General features: G+C 39.7%; 1 protein-coding gene across 1 annotated transcript in view; it reads right to left on the reverse strand.

Annotated features, from left to right (window-relative positions):
• zbtb16a (zinc finger and BTB domain containing 16a) overlaps positions 1-23,335 on the reverse strand; it is a 140,376-nt gene that overhangs the window by 32,445 nt on the left and 84,596 nt on the right. Inside the window, exon 4 of the mRNA XM_019363783.2 lies at positions 20,258-20,344. Coding sequence (XP_019219328.1) covers positions 20,258-20,344 — 87 coding nt within the window. The remainder of the gene's footprint in view (positions 1-20,257; positions 20,345-23,335) is intronic.

Raw genomic sequence — 23,335 nt, forward strand, 5'->3', positions numbered from 1 at the left:
CACCACAAGCCAATATGTAGAACATGTAAGTAATTTGTTGAATGAGGTGGCAAAAAGAGGAATTTCATTAGATTTATTAAATGGTGTTAGGCAAGTGAATTATTCATTAGAAATTATTAAGTTCCCGGTGCGTTGTCTGTCTTAAAAACAAAAAAAAACAAAAACTGTTTAAACACAAAAACTAATCGCTTCACTCATAAGACCCAATTCCTATGCAGCCTTTAGAAGATGATGCTCACTTATGGTGATGCATTCAAGGGAAAATTTGTAATTATAGGTATTAAAAAATCATTCAGGTAAGCTTACAAGCATCGCATCAGAGGCTAAATTTAAAACTCTAAGCACTTTTAAATATGCATTCATTAGTTCTTTTTATGTGTCCATTTCCATCAAACAAGAGTTACATTAGCTCGAAGCGCATTTAAACTCATTTCCCAAACAAGTGGGGAATGAACGCAATAAAGGGTAGTGGAGGCAGCTGTGACCTTGGAGCCAAACTGCAAGCGGCCGACGTGACTTTGTGGGTTGGAAGAAAAGCCTTTATTTATAGATCAGCTGTGTGTCGATCAAACTCCATCGAGGGGAAAGCGGCGGCTGTTAGAGCGAGCAGGAAAAGAGTGTGCGTGTGCGCGCCTGGGTTGCTTGGAGGGTTGCTTTTTGAAGAACTAATACAGTGGTGTGCCTCAATCTCACTTAATTCCATTTAAAGGAAATTGATTTTGAGGTTGTGGGGATGATTGGGGTGTGGGGGTGGGGGGGAAGTGCTCAGGGTACTTCTCTCTTTCTATTACAATTGTGATGAAGTCATGGGCTTGTTGTATTTATTTGCATCTTGTGGTGGTACTACATACAGTAGTGTGCTGTTGTTCTATGATATACAGTAATAAGGGGGGGAAAAAGAGATGAAACTTTAATGATCCCTGTGGGGGCAAGTGGCTCACTGCAGCAACAAGTAGTAAGGGGGGAAAAAAAGGAATATAAATATTAAAACAGAATATAAATAAGGATTACAGCTGAATGGGGTTATGCAGCATGTGAATACACACCATTGTTATTGTCAACACTGAAACATGCTTGAAGACCACGGGAGAAAGACTGAATATAAGATTTCTTGTTGCAGAACAACCACCACTCCAGCAGCATGGAAACATACATCTGCTAAAATTCTTCCTAGTTATGTTTCCAAGTTGTTTTTATATCTCTTTTTTAGAAATTTGAGTTTGGATCAGCATCTATGATATCTTTTTAGATAATATTTTAACCTTCTAGGACCGTGGACGTCACATTTTGGGTTGTCTAGATCAAAATACTAAATTTTGCTCTACAAGGGCCTGATATCCACTTACGAGGACGTTATACTGCCACTGTTCTATCAAAATTTGAAGCGAAAGTCCTCTTATGTGCATTCTTCTCAGAAACAAAAATCAGGTAAAAAAAAATTCTTTGTTTTTACATTCATCAGGTCCACATCAGCACAAATAGCAAAGAGAAATTAAAAATGCATGCCATGAAAGAGTTCGGGACTTAGGAGGTTAAATTAAACTGGAGGAATTCATCTTTAGGCAGCAAATTAAACTTGTTTATAAATATTTTTATATTTTTTCTTTTCCTGAAAGTTAATCAGATTCAGTTAAAATTCCATCACTTGAACTTTTAGAAGCAGAACATTGTCAACCAGAGCATCAACGCAGGATTTTTAACACACGACTTGACCATTTTTTGTTTTCAGCAGTCTAAAATTCTAAATATTAATAAATGAACTTTAAAACTAAGATAACCACAACCCTATTATTTATTCACATTTAAGCGAATTGAATGTTGAGAAGAAAAGGAAAAATTTGAATAAATATTGATCAGTTTTTGCTTTAAGGTTTTGGAAAATATTGTATCATTGTGATGACCTATATTTTATTCATTAGAGTGAATTACATTGAAAAAGAAGCAGGCTGTTCGCACACTGTGCATATTGAATAACATACCACTAAACCATATTTAAAAAATTTAGAAAGTTACTGCTTAAACTCTATAATTCATCCAGCGTGAAATCTGAACTACTGAAAAAGCAGAGAGAAGAAAAAAAACCCAGATATCCAAATATTAATACATGCTCATCTGCTCTTCACACGAAGCCAATATTTAATTTTTGTGTGAGGAGGAGAGGGGGGAAAAAAGATGACAGTCCAGCTACACATCTAAATTGTGGCTTTGATTTAATTCCTATCTTCATCTTTTTTGCACCAGGGAACTTCACTTATCACAATATCAATGAGCAGCTTGTAGATTTAGTCACTTTGCAGCGTGCATTGCTCAGACAGATGAGAGCAGAGGAGGTTCATGTTTTGCACATTTGTATGGATGAATCAAAGGCAGACGAGGAACTCGGCGAGGCTCAAAAGCTTCTCAGACAGAAAGAGAGAGGAACGAAAACAAGTGTATTCAGTGCCAGGACTGTTAACAACCACCTGTATGAGCCCACCTGTGGTTTTTAAAATAGCTCGCACAAAGAGCCTGATACCCCGGAGGATTGAAAACTAATCCTAAAATGATCTTCCAAAAACAGAAGAAAAAAAAAATACAACTTTGCAGTCACACAGAATTGTAATTCTCACATTCATGTGCATTGATTGTATACCGCTGAAAATTCATACAATAATCCAAAACACTGCAGAATTCCGTGGAGCTACGCTGAATACACTCACTCATGATGATCAAATTGGGATTCACTGAAGGCAGAAATGAAATCATTACTAAAAGACCATCATCTTAAGCCCCCATCTCTGGAGAGAAGTGTGAAGCCTGCTGCCCCAGATTGCCTAAAAATGCAGATAAGAAACGATCCTGCTCCAGAAATTGGTCCTGCAGGACTATTACATTGGAGAGATTAGTGGAAGATAATCATATAATGGCGATGATAGCGCCGATCGCAACAAAACGGCCCCATAAAGTCACCTCTGAATAAAGAACAGGCGATACAGATGAGTGGGAATAAAACAGCAAAGTGCTCGTGCTGGGGTAGCATGTGCGAGACATCTGTCTGCAGGGCTCGGTGCTGCCTCTGGCCAGCAGGGGGAGCTCCATCTTTCTACATATGCACACGCTGGTTCACAAGGGAGAGCCAGAGCAACAGGGAAGGGGAGAAGTCCTCACATGACCTTCTAGTTCACAGGAGTTTGGCTTCAGAGAAAAAGCCTCTTATATGGTATATGGTAAGACTTAACAGCCTCAGCGTCCACTGCTGAGACACTTAATGACTGAGAATGGAGATTAGAAGGTAGTTTAGAGGGTCAGGTGTTACTTAAAGAGCACTGGGGAGGGCGGGGGGTTCACTGATGGTATACCGTCTTTGATTCATACGCTACTCTGTTTCGCTAACATAATATTCTATTTTTATTTTTTTTTTAAATATATAGACAATGGATACATTTATCTACAAATAGAAACCTTGATGACTTTGGGTTCTGCTACTTGTTACCACTTATTCTCAGTTTTGATTTTTTGAGAGCCTTTTTCCCTGGGAGTTAATACACCCAGGGAATAGTTCAGACAGTAGACAAAATTCTTATTAAATAGCAGCTTTAACTCATTCCGTTTCAGGAATTAACAAGAGGCAACAACTCTGCTGAAGACTGCGTGAAATGTTTGCATGTTTGTGCCTAAAAAATACTAAATTAACCGAAGTCACTGCAGTGTTATATAGACATTTTTCCTTTTCCACCTACCTATTTTGACGAAATGGCCCTTTTGTGGTAGTTGATTTTAAAAATCCTGTAGTCAGACATACATGCACACTTTACATTGAAGTGCATAATAAAATAAAAATAATTTTTGTTTTTGTCTGATGATTCAAACATTTTAATGGATTTTGCAAGAATTCTAGGTACACAAATCCCTTCCAGAATGTTTTAAGAGTCACAGTTTAGCGTTTGGAGAGGACCCGTTATCATGTCTTCTGCTGGTGAAGCGTGTCACAACTAGATTACAGTCTGACTCATGACGAGAAAGCTGAATATATAGGAAATGCGGCCTTCATTAACTCTATAGGGAGTTCATTTAGGAAATCCTGCACAAGGAAAGATCCTAAAGGTAAGAACAAGTAACAATACACCCTAACGGGATCATAAAAAAGAAGGGGAAAAAGGGCACTTGGGCGTACCTGGAAACACCTGGAAGAAGAAAAATTTGTTTGCATGTTTGTTTAAATTAGGCTAACACTACCCGCAGAGCAAAACGATGTAAAAAGGTTGGAAATTCAGAAAGCACAACATGCAGCTTGTTGACATCTTCCTCCTCTCCCCGTGTTACCACTTTGCATCTGCTCTGTCATCTCTATCTTTAGCTCTTCCTCTACCTCTGTGTCTCTAGGCCATATTTCTCCGTTGTCGGAGAATAGGAAATTATAGTGCGGTGTGGGAAGGAGAGACCACTAGCTCTCTGACCCAGACTTGTTGCTATAAATCCACGCTTTTTAGTGTGTGTGTGTTGGGTAAGGGTGCGGGGGTCTCCCACCTTGACCCCACCATTTCCTCAGTGTATCTGGCCTACGAACTAGCTGACAGACGCACTCAACAGCAACACACACCAGACGCAAACACAGCCTCCGCTCACACACTTGGGTGGGCAGGAGAGAAAACATGCAGTGGCTACAAACAGAGCCAGCCTTTTTTGACTGGATGCATGTGAAAGTGGAATACCAGCGCAGCCACAATGAGTTTCGCAACAAAGAGTTTGTCCGCGGAGCAAACACACGCTCAGATTTCTGATCATGCGTTGTTGACAGGAAAAGTTACGTTTTCAAACTGGTTCATGTGACCATTTATCTGGCAGGGCATAATTTTTGTTATCTGGCTCCCCAGGACAATTTTAACATCAAACAGTAACTGGAGAACTTAAGAAAAACAGCTCGGTGTGCCCATTGTCCTGTTTTCATCACGTTTTACCAGAATCTTCCAACATGTTGGAAGAAGTAAATAAAAAAGAATGTTAGATGCGTGCAAAGAGACCTTTGTTTGCAGCAAAACGGCAGAAAGAAGAAACTCAAAACTAACATATACAGTGGAAGAGCCTGCATCTTTGGCCACCACACAAACTCCAGTTCCTCCTGATTTTCTATGGATGACGACCACGCTTAGTGAAGTAACACATTTCCTATATGTTCAACTTTCTCATCATGAGTCAGACTGTAGTCTAATCAAGACATGCTTTGCCAGTAGAAGACATGATAAACTCTAAATTTAGACACAGGGACTTTATTTCCATATATTGAATAGGCAAGGTTAGCAGAGTTTGCGAATGGCTGTTGTGGACCAATTTAAGGGCTCCAACAAATTAAATTCCTCTCTGTTATAGTTCAAAACTTGTACCTTACTTTGACAAAATATGTCACAGCCATACCAATTTCTCAGTCTCATTTCTTTCAGCCCTCATGGTAAGAGATCAATATTATTTCTCTCAGAGTAAGATTGAAAGTGAGTTCTTTGAGATCAAATAAAAGGTTCCTAACATTTACTTGAATGGAGATGTAAATATGTCTAGAAAAAACACCCTGCATGTACTAATTGGACTGGATCTAAGCACAAGCTGTGGTATTGAATTGTGGAATTCAAATGAAATACAGGACTGAGTCAAAGAGCTGCACATTGGGATGGTAGAAAAACGGACTTTCTAGTCCCTGCCCCACCCTCTTTTTCCTTCTCTTCTACCCTGTTTAAGATTCCTGGCCTTTCACCTGACCTCAGGCCTTAGCTAGAGGGGTGGGGGAGCTGGTTGCTTGTGGTGGTGGAGGTTAAAGTGTAATCCTGGTCCTGTGACCACAAAGGCTTGGCCCCTGAGGGCCAAGGACCAGCCACATTTTCCGAATTGCAGCGTTATCCCTCAGCAAACCCTTCGGACTGACTGCATATCAAAGGATTATATATTGCAGCGGTCTTCTCTGCTCTGGTGTGTAAAGAGTGCCGCACAGCCCAAACTTTTATTCCGCTTTCCCTCCCAATCAAGTACTCCAAATCAGTCAGTTATGCTTTTAGATTCTGGTTTGGCTCTTGATTGTGTGGGGGCGAAGATTGTACAATACAGCTTAAACTTTGCAGAGTCTAGTTTGAGAGCTTGTCAAAAGCGCCAGAGACAGCAGGAAAAAAACCAGGGGTTTTTTGTCATTGTATCAATGCCTCAGTCCAACCAATTTCACAACAATCTATTAACAAGAGTAATTGCCACATAGCATCATTACAACTAACACATATTTTAGACCATTCAGATGCTGATATCTAGCTGCTAGTGTACTGCTAATTGCTTGCTTAAGTAATCCATTAAAGAGTGTTCCAACAACAGCTTGTATGCGCCATTATCATTAGTTTTATTCTCAGGAAACCTTAACAAACCATTTTTACCAGCGCCGTGGCTTGGCCCTGAGCGCCTCTTTGCATTTAAACCTAAAGAATTTGCTTTTTTTTTTTTTAAAGAGCAACTTCAGAAGATAGAGAGAAGTGAAGCGAAAGAGAGAAAAGGTTTAATTGACGCCTCCCCCATTTTCCCAGGGTGAAGATGAGAGGGAGGAGGGATGGGGGAGAAAAGAGGAGGGGGTGATGTGACACTGCTCTCCCGGTATTGCGACTGTACAAAAGGAAGCAGATTTGCAGAAGAGATGACCTCTAACCTCTAAAGCTGCAGAAAGGGTCCTTGGTGGCCCCAGCACCACCCAATCAATCACCTCCTAGAGCCCGTTGGTCAGCTGGACTGTAAGAGGACACCGCAGTCGGACCAGCGGCCCAACCCTTAAGCATTCCTGGGCAGAATTTTTTTTTTTTCCTTTTTTTGTTATGGGAGGGGGATTCAGAAATGAATGTTTAGCTGGTCAAGATATTTTCTTTAAAAAAAACAAAAGGGCTTATTTCAGCTTATCCAAGTCCTCAACGTTATCCTGCCAAATTTAATTTTAGTGTGAGAAATGTGGTTATGAGTAATTATTTGTCTGCAGTAAACAAGTGCCAAAAGCAACTGAACCTCTTCACCGCAGTGGCCTACAAATAAAGCTCTTCATTTAGTTTTTACTGATTTTCATTTTTTTCAAATTATGAAAGCACTCAAAGCATCTGAAGACAGACTTCCACGAGATTTTATCCTTTCAGGGATCAGATAGTTCTCGAATTTTCCACTGCTGTTTACGCTGAAAATGTCTCCTATTGACAAATGCTCAGAATATGCTTTGCCAATGAAAAGGGATTTCAAAAATGAAGAGAATGTCAAATAAGTTAAATAAATAAATAAATAAAACCAACAACAAATAGCTGCAAAAAAGAAACACACACAATAAATGATGGAGAAATTACACCGATGTTTTAAAATAACATTTCTCTACACATTTTTTTAAAGTCTCTCTAAATTCCACTTATTTTATTCTCGATAAATGCTGATACTTTTTGGTATTTGAACATGACTGCAAAGTGTAGCTGAATATTTCCTTTTTTTACTTTATTGTCTGGCTTTTTTGTGTGTGTGTGTAATTAAAGCAAAAACTACAAAGTCAAATTTCATCAAACTTTGTTGATTATGTGCAAAACAAGACCTGCTTCAATTCTGATATGACTGGATTTGAAATTTGAAATGAAGCACTGGCCTTGACTAAAGAAGCGTTCTTTAAGTGTCCCTCAAGACTACAGTAAATCCACTCAAGTCTAACAGGATTTACAAAATAGACCTATAGTGTAAATATAATATTATGTGATAGCCTCTTTATCTCGTTTACTTCACATAAAATACTATATTCAATTTTAAGTGTTAAACTGTTAAACTTTTTTCATGCTGTACTGAGCATTCTTTAAAGGTTTCGCTCTAGTTTTGAATATACAGATTTTCATTATTATTATTAATCCATTCATAATGGAAACCAGATAATGCATTTATTTAATGTTTACTGCAATTTTTAGAGGTTTCAGTATGAGACTGAATTAAAAAAACAAACAGATTTTAACAAAACTAATTGTACTTTTACTATACATGTCATCAGTACACTATAAAAAAATGTTTCTCCAGTGAAATGACACTGTTTCTACAAACATTAGTCAAGGCCAGGGAGTATTATATTGAATTGAGCTTATTTTCTTTTCAATAAGTACACAATTAAATCTTAAATTAATTTTCAATAGAACATTTACATATTAGAATCAAAAGAACAGGAATGAAGCAAATAAACTAAGGACAGGGCCAAACGGTGATCACAGACACCAGTTACTGTTAATAGGATTAATTTGTTCTTAATACTTTTAAATAAGGCATACCTTTGTATTTCATTTTAACATGTATATTAATGGAACACAGCTTCTTTGCCCACTGTTTTCATTAAATAAACTGATATTGTAATCCACGTGTTCAGCTCTTAGTCGCCTCCTGCAAGATTATGATAGTGTTGCTGATAAGTAATGACATCAAGATTTACTGTTCACTCTGTGCTGATTACATGTCAAGACAAGCATCATCATTCCATTCCAAAAACAAAAACAAGGAAGGCTAAAACCCCCTTTTTTAGTGTACTAACACATAATGCAATACTTGGCTGTATGTTAGCTGTCTCTCTTCACTAGTCAGTATAAAGTGAGTGGGTGTGTATAAAAGGGTGTGAATGTTTCCAAGTCATGTGAATTTTTCTTGACAGGGATTGTTTAGCAGCCATTTGTATCATGTTATATTTGTAAATTAGTTGGAAATGACACATTTAACAGCTGATCTACAGCGTTAACTTGTTTGGTTCGTGCATTCAGACAGCGGGAAACCCACTTCACAATAACTCATCATCCACTCTGTTGCTGGCAGTAAAGATTAGAAGTCATAAAAAGCAGCAGAGATTATGCAGGTCGAATTACAGCTTTTGTTACTGAAAACAAGATGAACATACTGGCAGAATAGCAACTGATGCACATCCAATAATATTAATAAATAAAGTCTGTTTGTATAGCGCGTATCAAAACCTGCATTGCAAAGTGCCTCCCGGAAATTATAAAAATCAATTTACACATCAATTAAAATAGGCCACATAAGATAGAACTGCAACATCAAACTACTAAGATCAAAGCATTCCAGGTGCAGGAGATGTGTAATGTGTAGCAAGAATGTTGTAAGGTGCAAGGTGAACTGCTGGTTCTCTTTTATCATGGCAACTGTGCAAGGACTCATTGTTACTATGAGCAAAGAATCCAAGAAGTTAAACAATAAAGTTTACTCCACTTCTTCTCTGCATCCGTGTACAAATTAACTCTTATACGATGCCCTTTTTATTTTTTCACCCATTCAAAGAGCTCATCTAGCATACTCTGTTAGGTTTTTCTTTTTTTCCTTCTCTTTTGCAGCTGGTTGCAAAGGCCTGACTTGGTGCCATCTATCAAAACAATCTGCTCTCAGAGGGAAACCTGCTATTAAGTGATAAGAGTCTGCCCTCAGTGGGGTGTAATGGGTCCCACTTGAGTTCCTTTTTGGAGTATTGTCCTAGCTGGCCACCATCAAGACAATCCCAACCCAGTCACTGTTCTCCGTTTTACTACTAACTGTCTTAAAGTATGGTAGTTGCCCCATACTCACATATGGCCTGAACGTCACCCAGAACAGCTGAGATGAAGTTACACTTCATTTCCTGCAACCACCACACTGAAGTCTGTTTTTATACAGATTAATTCTCTTATTTGCATATCCATATCAGCTCATGTTTGTGAAATATATTATCATGTGGGCATTGTTTTAGCCTACAGTGTGAGTGTGAGATTTTTTTCTTTAAGCAAAAATATAGAGTTTGAATTTTGATGTGTTTTTTTTTATATCAATAAAACCACACAGTAAAGAATGGTTTGAATTGATTTTTTAATTTAACGCAGACTTAATCCTGAAAATATTTAAATAATTCAAAGAATAAGATTTTAGTCCTTTAATATAATTATAATGACAATAATACCTGCCTGTGAAAGTAAAAAAAATGTACTACTTAAAAAGTATTAACAAAGACATCCACCACAGGTCCTCAAAGCTGTTCTTGCAATAGTGAATAGGTTAGAAGTTTTTACCTTACATGTATCACTTCACCACTTCATTACATTCTCTCAAAGAAATAATTTTTGTTTCATAAATTTTGAAAATTATTGTCTTTGGAGGTGCAAAGGAGGTATTATTTACTTATGTTGTGATTTGTGCTCAATACCAAAAAATAATCAAAATATTGCAAAAATCTGGGTTCATCATTTCATTTTCACTGCACATTACTGTGAGGTAATGTGTGGGTTATAGGTTTTATAAATGGGGCTATTTCTTTTTTCTCTCTGCAAGTCAGAAAAATCTGTCATCAACAGACAGAAAAATTAAAATAATATATTTTCACTACATTTAAAAGAAAAAGTTGGAGTAAATTAGGCTCTGAATGATATATGAAATATTCCCTTTGAAAAAAAATATATACAGGAATAAAACTAGAAAGACTGTTGAGTGCAAGTCCAGGTTTCTGGAAGAAAAGACAAATTCCTGAAAAGAACGTAAAATTACATATTTTCCGGGAACACAATAGTTATTAATACAAATATTTAACTTGAAATATTACCAAAAATTCAGTGTTACAAGTTTAAAAAAATGTAATATCTAATTAATTAATTAGTGAAATGTATAAAATTAAAAAATAAATGTGCTTTTTTTCGACAGGTCGATGAAATCTAATGAAAGACTGGGGTTTACTCTGAGTAACAGCAAGAGTTTATGGGATACGTTGGGAAACTGTGTGTTTGTACATTAGTTTCCCTGAAAGATATCCCTGGAATATACAGAGACTACAGATAAGATCATTTAAAGGAATGAAATACGGTCATAGTTAGCTTCTTTTTTTAACTAAATATTCTCCTGACTCAAGTCACAGTCAGAGAAAGACACAAAGCCCATAGGTTACACATACACACTACCTGCTTCTGACAAACACATATATTTATGGCTATTGTTTGTGAGAGGTCACAAGCATCGACTGAAGACGAGGGAACCCCTTTCTTCCTTTTGAGCCAGGCATATTCACTGAAGCTATGGGAAGACTGCCAAAATGACCCATCAGAGATTGACGGGGGTTAAGCTCCCATAATCAATATGACACCGCTAAGTGCCCTTTGATTGAGCTGCACGTAGTGTAAAAGGACATTTCTGGGTGCCTGGCTGCTCTTGCCACCAAGAAATGCAGCATTTGTCCAAAGCTAAACGGTCTTCTGAATGTCATTGTCACGGGTACATTAACTTTTATATGAGTCTGAGAGACAGACTTGGAGTGAGGATGAACGGCCATTTTCATTAGAGTGGCTGCTTCTTGCCATTAAGGGTGCTGTCAGATGGACAGGGACAGAAATGGTTTGCATGGGGTGCACAGGCAAAGTCTGGAGATTTCATTCCTTCTCATAAGATGTACCACAAGGAGCTGGAGTGATGAAGGCAGTGGCTAAATTTGCCGGTGTGAAACCCCGTGTCACTAGGCAACTGGATCTGATGGCTCCTTTGTTTGGGGTGAAAGGTTGGAAGCACTCGTACTAATCTCCTTGCTTCACAATTAACGAACACAGGAGAGCTGCTCGAACCTCTTCCCGCTCTCAAACAACAACAACAAAAAGAAAAGGCTTGAAGGACTCCTCTATTGTCCCTCCTTCTCAGTCCCTGCTCCTCCCCACCTCTCTCCACGCTAATCGAAAGGTATTTGCACTGTAAATTAAAATGGCCCTCGCGCGTTGCTGTTTTAACACTGACGCGCTCTCCTAAGATGTCCACAAACAGTTCCAATCTAATTACAAAGGGAGATTTACTTCAAATAACTCTGTGGACAAAAGAGGCCTGGCTATTGTTGACGTTGGGCCACTGTTCCACATCTCTTTCTCTCTTTCGCTCTCTTGGGCGAATCCTTTTATATTCAAAGTCCTCGCCTTGCCAAGGTTAAAATGCGTTGGGATATCTGAAAGTAGGGAACCTCCAAACAAAAGCGGCCTTTTAATTCTCTGGATGGCAAAGGCCTTCGTTGATTTCCACTGTTCTGTCTCTTTCCTTATCTATCCTTTTTTTTTTCCCTTAACCAAGCAGATCTTGAACAAAGCCGCAGCGGCTGACATGCAAATGTAACAGGGAGAATAGCGGCGTCCAAGGGAGTTAAGATTGTCCGACAACGGGACGTGCTCACTGGGGTTGCATTGTGACGTACAGCTAAGACGCATCCTCAGGGTCGAAAGAGGGAAGAAGGGGATGGTGGATATTGGCTGGCCAGATTTGCAGCGTGTCCTGCTGACTTCCATTTTATGGGCCGTGAATCGCAGAGCCCTCTGGGAGTCTATAATCCGCCCCCACTGCCCACCCTCCCTCTGCCCATACCACATCATTTTATTGGTCTCTCTGGATGTGTGGCTGCTGTCCGTAGTTTACAATGATCCATCCATGTGGGGATTCTCTCGCAGCTAGACTGTTGCACCACTATGGACATCCCAATTTGCTACTGGATCCCACCCACCTATTTTCCCCTTATAAGAATACTACCTCCCTGTCTGACATGCTGTTGTCCCATGGTTTCCTGTGGAGATGCCTCAATGCGACTGTGCCCACCATGACACTAAGCCTCGGCACTGAAGCTCTGCAGTACAGGGGCCCAGTTGGGTATTTCTCAATGAATGAAGCTGGGTGCAGGGAAATGTAGCAGTGCCAACTCTCATTCACACATTTTATCTCATTTACACACAAGCCACACATCCTCTATTCACGTAAGTGTTATGCACAGCGGCCTATGATCGTGGCGGATGATTACTACCGGGTGCTGGTCACACTGCAGCCCTGCTCAGTATCCATCAGCCAAAGAGAGGATCTTCCTCCGCCTGGAAAAACTCATTTAGATCTTATCTGAGGAAAAATTTGTTTGCTGAGGGAGAGGGAGGAGGTTAGTAGCAGAAGTGACTGTAGTCTAGGCTAGTGCTGCTTGATTTAATTTAGCAACCGATAGTGTCTCTGACCACTTGTACTCTTCTTATTTTGGAAGGTGGGAGAGACTGAGTGCCAAGAAGGGGGAGATCGAGGAATGCAGCAAGAAAGAGGTATTTGTTTACGGGTGCACTGGTAAAGTGAACTGTGGGGCCTTAAATGATCAGCTTAGAGACGTTTTGATGGTAAATAGAGCTGGGCGAACAAAGAGTGAACACAGATCCAAAAGATGAAGACATCCTCAGTGAATACAGCTACACAGAAACTTAATTATCTGTTAATTATCTGAAGAAAAAGCCAATAAACAAATATATCTGAGGTTTTTTTTGACCAAATCAGCAATTTGGAAAACTCTGACAAATATCTTTATATATTTATCATAGACTAAAATAAAATTAAATAAATAAAAAATACCCTCCGCTGATCTATATGACCCTCCATCAAACACCACAGCATTTTGTTGCAACACAATCAACATTGTGTCCCTGCTGTTGGCCTGCCATGGTGAATATGGCACCTGATAGCCACTGTGACCCAAAATGCCTCGCGTGAGCTGTCTCGCCAGCCGCGCACAGACAGACAGACGGATAATCTGCTGTCGACCATGGACAGCTTGCTCAATTATGAGTGGGACGCTGAAAAAAAATAAAAAAACCCCAAGCATTAGCATGGTGCTAATCAGCATTTTGACTCACCAGATGACACAGACAGGAAGCTCAACATGCCAGCATTTTGTGATCAGAAGTCATAATGCTAATGCACATCTGCCCTTTGACGAAGAGCCACACTAAACTGAAATGACTCATAAACACTCTTATTGGGTCTGCTTAGTGATCATTTCATTTAAATAGCAAACAACGGCTAAGAGAGATCAGAAGGTTGAGTGCAAAACCATCCACGCTTGCAGCGTCCATGGAGGCTGCCTGCTTGTTTCCTGTATGCGCCTGTTTGTCAGCGGTAACAGCAGCACATGTGTAGCACTGCCTGCCTCGGCTGGAAGAATATTTGCTTTGCCTATTGCCACCCTAATGCTCACTGACAACTTAATAACATCACAATTAACTAAATGCTAAACAGATGCCAGTGCTGGACTAATGTGATTGAGACAATCGGCGCTTTTGACGTGACCCCTGTGTAGCGCTGCCATTGGCCTAATTTGCTTGAGTGACACGACTGGACTGTGTATGTGTGTCTGTGTGTTTGAGTGTGTCTTTTTGTATCTGGAGTAAATGATTGCGAGGCCACCAGTGTGAACAATTTACTAGGAAGAAAAAGATAAGAAAGAAAAGAAATAATGTTGCTTAAAAGCGCTCCTTCTTTCTGACCATCATAGCCTTGTTGTACTCCCCCCACCTCTCTCGCTCTCTCTCCTCCTATCCTCACTCCCTCCCTTTCCAGCACACTCTATCCAGCCAAACTATTTCTGGCTTGAGAAAAGAAAGTGTTTACTCTGCGGCCGGGGCCTGCTGGAATCACGCTGTGTTCCCACTGGCTAAACCCACTATTGCCACTCCATGGTTTGCATATTTTCCCTGTATTACAAGATGTTAAAAAAGGACAGAGGGAGATAAAAAAAGAAAAAGAGAAAGAAGGAAAGTGAAAAGAATAAGAGCCTCCCCCTCCTATTATGCGTGGATTTTCTCTGGTGGTGCCGTGTCTGTATGTGTGTTTGTGTGTGGGGACACATACAGATGATTCATGTATAAACAGGAACACCAACAGTCGGACAACAAATTCTTCTGAGGCCTGTGGACTCCAAACTCATTTCTACACAAGTCACATGGGAGATCCAGTCCCTGTTGTTTCTGGTGCTACTCGCAGCTCACGCTGAATAACAGGCGACTGTTCATACTGAATGTAGCCCTAATTTGGCACTTGAATGTGCTGATTCCAGTGCAAATTACAAAGTGTGCATTTGTGAATATATGGTCCGAATGAGCTGCAGGGCTTGTAAAATGAATCCGTAGTAGTAAAATCTACTTTAACTTGAATTTATTGCTTGTTTTTTCTTGTTTGTGAGACACTTTTTGTGCGCGCATCTTATGACCTTTTGCTTTTCAGCACCAAGCCACATTTTAATCATGTGGAATGGGAGTGCGGTGGGGTTATCAATAGAATACGTATATAAGTTATGGTGGAGATCAAAACAATCCCATGAAAAAAAACACAAAAAAACAAGTGAGATAAAGATAGCTAAAGTAAAGAGATCGAAACAGATCGAGTGAAAAGCAGCAGCTCAGAGCTGAGAATAATCCCGTACAGACCGAAAGGGAGCGGCTTTACTGGAAATGCAAACTGAAAATGACACGTTGGAAGTGGTCGTGTTTAAATGAGCACAACAGTTTCACCATGTGATATTATGGTGTGGAACAAAATCCAAATTAAAATAGCTTTGGAAAAAGCCTACAGCTGATCACAAAGAGGAAATGATACTGTATACAGCACTGATGGACCGCTACAGCTTTTCTGCCAGATACACTGGCTGATTGTAGCCAAATGTCTTTGGCACAGTCTGGGATATTCCAAAAACCACATTACCAGTGGAACAGCAAAATTTGAAGCTCATGCTGACATTGACATAATTGTTTTACATGAAAAAAAATAAGCTGCCCTCTACGCCTGTATATGTTTCCAGTGGAAAAGAGGATGCACCTGCTTGTAATGTTAATTTGCATTGTGAAGAAAAAGAAGTCTCTGAAAGAAACAATACTGACTGAGTAGTCTACAGTCTGGCATAGCGCCGAGTGAAATCTCTATATGGTTTTCTTTTTAACATTTTGGAGGCTACCTACATGGTTTCAAATTTGCTTGCACAACAGCCCGACCACATTAAAAAAAAGAATAAAGATTTTGTAAGAAATATGAAAATGCCAGCTAGATATTATGAAATCTTTGCTTGACATTTTTCAAGGTTAAAATTAGCAGTGCAGCAATCCTGTAAATGCTGTAGCAGTCACTACTGATGTCTGTAACAGATTTACTGCTTATGTCTGAACTGTCTTAATATGTCAGTCACCCATGGAGCAATATGAATAACAAAGTTTATACAAAAAGTGCTATTTAGAAACTTTGATTAAATGAATGAGTCACTGAGATTTGTGGGGTTTTTAAATAATTCCTACCTGCCAAACACAGCTTAAAAATAGCAGTTTGTGATTGCTCCACATCATGTTGCTACCTGCTTCCTATCAATCACCTGACAGCCACCTGATAAAAGTCAAGTTTTCAACATAAAAAAGCGTGTCTATATGTTACGTTTGCTTGGAAGCTGGTTAACATTGCAAGATTTTGACTCTGAAAGATTTGCGTTTCGATATGCTGCATAAGACCTGTCAGTGGATTACCAAAATAAATGGCAGCAGGGTTTTTTGTTAAAGAAAGAGTTCCATGAAAGCCCGACAGATGATGTTCTTTGCCTACAAATGCCATGAAGCGAGTCCCAGTTTAGAAAGAGACAGACTCTGATGCAATAGCATCCAGTTTGGGGACAAAAATTAGCCATCAGTGGACGTAATGCAACTCACAAGTGGATTCATCTCCTGAACACTGACATTCCTGGATTTGTGTGCATGTGCGTGTATTTCACAAACCAGCCAAGCAGGCAGTAGTTTGTGTTTTGTATCTGTACATGTGGATTTGCACGAGTTCAACTGATAAAAGCAGCCACATGATGTTTTGATGCTACATCCCCTGGCATCCAGCACCCACACCCACTTACACACACATGCAAAAGAGCTTGCCAATGTTGACAAGTTCAGGAATGCCTTAGCAGCCTCCAAACTGTCCCATGGTTTTGGATGATGACTTGCCAAATTTAGGGTCACATAAGACTTGAGTAAGGATAGAGGTGTGCGCATGGGCAGCTGTTTAATAAGGCATGGACAGACAAAGTGAGAAAGAGACAGAGGTTGAGTCAGACTGCAGCTGATCAGGCCAGCAGAAGAGATGCCACAATGGTTCCCATTCAAAGCAGCAAGAAACAGCCACAGTTTCAGAGGCCAAATATTGTCATCAGAGAACATTAGCCAAGGGCTGAAGCACTGCCAAGAGGCAGGCGGAGATCAAAACTAGCTTTGATGGCCCACAGTAACCCCCTGCTTCCACCACATGCACTCTCTAATATTTTGTGTCTTGGGTACTGTACACTGGTTTTTGTATAAATTTATCCACATTTGCTTTCAAGTTCAAACTGGTTTGCTTTTTCTTTTCTATTCTTCTCATTTAAAATTAGCATTGAATTACAACAATCAGCATCTCAAACCATTGCAGCACAGGATTAATAGAGAGAGTCAATCTGTGGAGAGCCTTTTTCACTTAATATAAATCCTAACGTACCAAAATTCTAGGGCTGAAGGACGTTAACAGAACTAAATTAATAAAATAATAAATTTAAAAAATGTCAGAAGAAAAAAAATCCTTTAGCATATCTTACAGGCAAGCCATAAAAGTATAGCATTCTGGTATGTATCCCTATTTATCATTTCTTAATCATTTCCAAACAATAACTATAACATAGTTAGGAGTACAGTTATACAGCTGAGGCTTGAGTACAGTTAAAACAAAAGCTTACAGATGCTACTGACGTCTATCAGGTTATAGCTGCTGCTTGTCTGATGAGTACTTTATGAATGTTACATTTTGGTGCTTCAGCTCTATACAGTAGCATCTCATGTATTCTTGCCTATTCTAGGAACTTTTAAAACTGGATATATAGAGAGCTCTCCTGAATACAAGGAGAACTCTTGTAATATAAATCTGTAATCACACTAGAAACATAAGGAAACAATGTACACATGTAGTAGAAATTATAACAGGGAACTGCAATTAAGCTTTTTGTGCCCAAATCCAATTTAGACCAAATTATTATTATTTTTTTTTCATTTCTGAGTTAACTAATTTATTCTTGATTGAGTCTGATATCAAATGCAGATATATGTCATTTGCATTGACAAGACTCATAGAAATTCATGCTAAAAAAAAGAAGGGGGGGGGTTTCAGAACAGGGATGTCAAAGGTCGGGTGTTCAAATTCAGCGTAGTTTGTTCCATAATGTAAGTGTATACTGGCTAGCAGAGTATAAGGAAAGAGAAAGTGAAACTGAAAATCAGAGGGTGCAGTTAAACCGGCTCATCATTTCACCAGAGCCGATTTTCCACACTCTTATTCCGCGCAGAGGTCCAGCACATGGATGATTACTATACTATTACTGGTGCTGCTGCTCCAGTTGTCTGGCTGGAAGACACGTCTGGCTCGAGCTGCGGCTGCCCCCCCGCAACCCCTTCCATTCGTTCCAGACTGGAATGCCTATATTTAGAGTGCTCCTTTCCGCTGTTATGGCTGTTGAATCATTAGCCTCGTTTAACCCTTCTTTACTTCCAATGGGCTGATTGGCTGAGGGCATGCCCCTTAGGAGTAGTTCTCCCCACCGCCACCAATTCCTGACTACACTGCCCCACCTTCCCCTGTCAAATGTTGAGGAGGTCCCTGCATGTGTGTGTGGCAGAGCGAAGAAAAAGTAGAGCCACTCGAAGGGAGCTTCTACTGGGAGCTTGGGGGTCACGGCTTCAGATGAAGGACAAAACACAAGATGATAATGATAAAGTGTGGCTATTTTTGAGATCCGCTTCTGGTCTCAGCGTGCTAGCAGCACTCTTGTCTCTCATTTCCTTTTGTTTGACAAATCTGAGAAGGGCTGACATGGTCAGGTTGATTGGTTTGTTGGTAATCCCTTCCCCTTTCATTCAATGCACCCATTAGGCCAAAGTGTCTACATGTTTTTCATTTTTGTACTTCATGAGTTTTCCTGTAACGATGCCCTTAGTATATAATGTCATTTCACAACGCAATTATCACAGACTAATTCCTGCTTTGGCATAAAACCTGCTGTTGACATTTATGTGGACAACATACCACAACACACAGCTACACCATATTTAACACAAAGTGCACACTTATTCACAGGGTTTAAATCTAATAAAGTCTGAGTGTAAAATAATCAGAAACAATTTCAGTACTGCTTTCTAAGTTATGAAGCATATACTGACAGACATGAGTCAAAGTTAACCTCTTTGCACCAACTTGCTTTTTTTTTTTTTTTTTAGCTGCAAATTAGTCCTCCACATCCGTTGTGAGTAATATTATGCGCCAATATTTTCCAGCAACCCTCAAATTAGCAGCTGTGAGGCACTCAGTGATGGGGTCTAATTATTATGGACCTGGAGTGGTTTTCTAAAATGTTTTGAATATCTGGACAAAAAAAACATGAAATTTAAAAAAAAGGTATAAATAAACAAACAAAGACCTCACATTCATCCCAGCACGATGCACGCTGAATCTCATAAAACATGCTCAAGGCGCATCATGTGCAAAACAAAGTGGAGGTAATTTGAGACAATCCAGCTTCCAGATTAAAGACTTCATCACTAGCAGTAAAACCATTTTGGGCCATCACACATCTGCTGATGGGGGATTTACTTCTTCCCATTTACATCTTGGCACCTACATCATCCCCGTCTTGCCATCTTCATAGCTGAGCACTGATAAACAACTTTGGCCTGCCAAGTTTTCGCGGTTTGTTGATTACTGTTGGGTCTGTCTTGATTTAGGGCAAGTAGGACTAATCCAAGATGATGCAAACTATCCTATCTCTCAATCCATGGCTCCAGTTAGCCAGAGATGGCTGGAAGAGGGTTCATCCACACGAATGCTTTTTGGTTTGAAGCAGTCGAAATAGTTTCTCAGAAACAATTTCATCTTATTATGGCCTTATTTCTTTTAACCACTGCTGTTCTACCTAGGCAGTATCTTCCAACAACCCTCTGCTTCATGTTTACACACACGACAAATGTGTAAATGTGATGTTCCCTTACATGCGTCTTAGTATAGACGGGGATTATTTCTGAGACTGTGCTAAAAAGTGATCATCTGGAAAAAGACTGTTTTTACCTGTGAAGGTTGAATGAGCCTCTAAACACACCTCACCATGACATGCATGCAGATTTGTGAAAATACACAATAAATAGACTGGGAGTGTGAATCACGAGGATCAGAAAATTCAACGTGATCTCAGTTTTTCTCATTTTTAAAATTTGATCTGATTACTTGACTTCCTTCTTCCCTCGCCATTTTAAAAGAATTTCACTCCCTAAAATATGTTTAACGTACAGTACCTACAACCTGTTCCATAAATTACCATGGAGCACACAATCAGCTGGAGCTTTCAGGACAAAAATCAAGCAGAGAAGCTCATAATCTTTCTGTTTATGTGCACAGTCATGATGACATGTCTGTGTGTGTGCGTTCATACCGGTGTGGATCTGCCGGTGAGCCTCCAGGGATTCTTCTGTCTGGAACTGGGCGCCACACTGGTCACAAACTATGGCCTTCTCACCAGCTGCACAAGAGACAGAAAGTGGATGCTTATTACACACACTGAAAAAATATGTATATGAACTGGTGAGGGGAAAACAGGGTTAAAGCTCAGATGAGACAAAAATACATTTCACTCAAAACTCTGACCTGTTTATTTACTATTATAGTTTTTTGTTGTTTACACTAAAACACATTAAGACATGTCAGCAATGTAAAAGCTTTGTTTTGTCCACCAGGGAGCACTTTATTCCAGTAATTAATTAAAAGATTTCCCAATTATGTTTGACCATATATTTGCTAATATACTAATAAAAGGTATTTCAACTAGTAAACCATTAATAACTGGCCTGAAAAAGCATTGGTAAGGCTCAAATAATCAGGTTTTAAGTTTACTGAGGAAGTGGAGAGGACTTGAATGAATGAATATTGGTTTAAGATCATTTTAATTACATTCACCTAGATGCACATCCTGTGAGAGAATTACTTAGTTTCATTTCCCGGTTACAAATCATATCTATATGATTTGGCTATAGACACTGAAAAATGACTGATAACGTTTTTTTCACATTATTCTATGAAGACCTGGCTGTCATTATTTCAGCCTGTCTTTTTTTTCAGAATTTAGATTCATATTTTTTCCACATCTGATTGATTAATGAACGGATTGTACAATATAATTAAGCCTGCAGTACAATTAGCGCTATAACTTGATGAGTCAATCTATCCACTTTCACAATGGTCAGCTTCTGGTCCAAATTTAATGAATATGCAACAGAATGTGTCATATCCTTTTCTGACTAATGTAGTCTAATTTCCCCCCCAAAATTCAAACAGTAAAAGAAAAAAAGAAAAGAAAGCGAGCCCAGCATCTGTGACCAACACATCCTCATTTCTAAGTGACAAATTAAGTCGATTGCCAGCGATTGTCTAAACTGCAACACTAGCGGCCTGTACCAAAGCAGCAAAAACACTGACAGAACCCATATTTGGAGGAGAGAGGTGAGGTGATGGCTGGATCAAATGGTTTGAGTAGGGTTAGGAAAACATAATGGTTCTTGTTAAATAGAGCCTTTCACAGCCATATGTTCAAAAGGCAAACTCTCCCATCTGTAAAGAGCTTACTCTCCATTTTCCTGGTTACAAGTCCCACTCAGGGGCCTTTCTGAAAAAGATGGACATTCCATGTGCAAGGTCACTGACAGAGACGCCAATCATTTTAACCTTTTTAAAAAAATCAGCTACTATTATTGTTTTTCTTTTGAGGCCAGTCTTTTTTTTTTTTTTAGCATATTTATGTATACTTTATTGATCCCCATGGGGAAATTTCTCTCTGCATTTAACCTCACTCAGTGAAGCAGTGGGCAGCCACCAATCTAGCACCCAGGGAGCAGTGTGGAGGGACGGTACCTTGCTCAGGGGTACCTCACGGTATCTGTTCAGGGGATTCAAACCCCCGACATTCCGATCATGGGGCCACCACTCTACCTACTGAGCTATCCCTGCCCCAGGGGATTACATTAGAAACATGGCTAACAGTCCATGTTTAGGTTTAACACATTGAGTTTACATGCAATAAAATAAAAAAAAGAAACTGTCATTGTAATTGTCATACATAAATTATCGTATAAGTTAACTTACGTATCAACAGTGGTTGTGCATACACATACAAATCGCATCGGCTTATAGACACACCTGCCATTAACTTGAAGTAGGCTATTGACTCAAAACCATAAAGTTGTTGTCGTGTGTACAGTGTGGCAACACTTTTGTTGCTCCGCGCTTTACTTCTGTTAATTCAAGTAGATCAAGTATGTAGCCCTTGAGCCACAGTCTAAATTATCATGTTCACCTACACTTTGCGAATGTGTACAACCTTGTACAACAACTTAAAAAAAAGGAAAGAAAGGAAGCAGGAGGCTGGCATGTACACATACAGTGTGTTGTTGAAGGGCAAATCAGATCAGGCTCCGGCAAATGAATTTTTATTGCTTGGCAATGAGCACCGTACATGCAATACACTTTTCACGAGCACACACACACACACACACATGCACACACACACAGTTTAACATCTGGATATTGTGTGTACAAAATGACTCTACGTGTGTGTGGGTGTGTGCCTGTTTCCAGTGCAAGCACAGAGCAATCTCTACTGACTAGACCTTGGTTTGTTCTTGGCACAGCCTCCTGGGTTACGACACCTCCAGAGAGAGAGAGAGAGAAAGAGAACACAATGAAAACAGGAAGCCAATTCTTAGATGACAGAAAAAAAAGTCAGGGAAAGATGGCTTATGTGGTTTTGCAACCACAGTGACATTAGGGAACGGCCTGTACTGTAATGAGCCCTAAAAAAAAAGGAGAAATAACACGGACCGTACATGACAGAGTGTGCCTGCCAGAACATGCTTATGCAACAAGTTATGCAAAAGATGGTACTCTGAGCGTGACAAGATCATAAGCCACTGTAATGCGACCTATAAACGCTAGCATATCCTGCATTCATCTGCAGCGTCACAAGATATATTTCCATTTAACTACTTGTGACTAAAGAGAGTGAGCCGCGGAGCAATGTCTTCTTTAATTGGCTGCATATTCAAGAGGCATAATTTGCTGTTTGAGCGTATGGTGCGCTGGTGTCGAATGCACAGATGAGCATATGGCCGAATTAGCCGGCAAAAGCATCCACTTAACCTTTGGAGAATAAGACGTGTAGCGGAGGTGTAGACAGAACACCCCCCACCCCCCAAACACCCCCACTGATGTCCCTGATTTGCATTAATCGGATAGCGCCTCTTTTGCTTCTTTAACTTCTGATTCATTATCATGGAAACTGTAATTATTATTTTTACAGGCTGCGGTTGCTCTGTTAACCTTCCTTGGACTTTTTCCTCTATTGATTTGAGCTCATCGATTGCCCTTGCAGCGACCAACTGAGACAATTTTATGAAGGCAACTGTGACTCCAATTTTATCATATGCTGTTGAGAGTCTAAACAGAACTTAAAGTAAATACA

The sequence above is a fragment of the Oreochromis niloticus genome, linkage group LG10 (genome assembly GCF_001858045.2).
Source record: "Oreochromis niloticus isolate F11D_XX linkage group LG10, O_niloticus_UMD_NMBU, whole genome shotgun sequence".
Lineage (NCBI taxonomy): Eukaryota > Metazoa > Chordata > Actinopteri > Cichliformes > Cichlidae > Oreochromis > Oreochromis niloticus.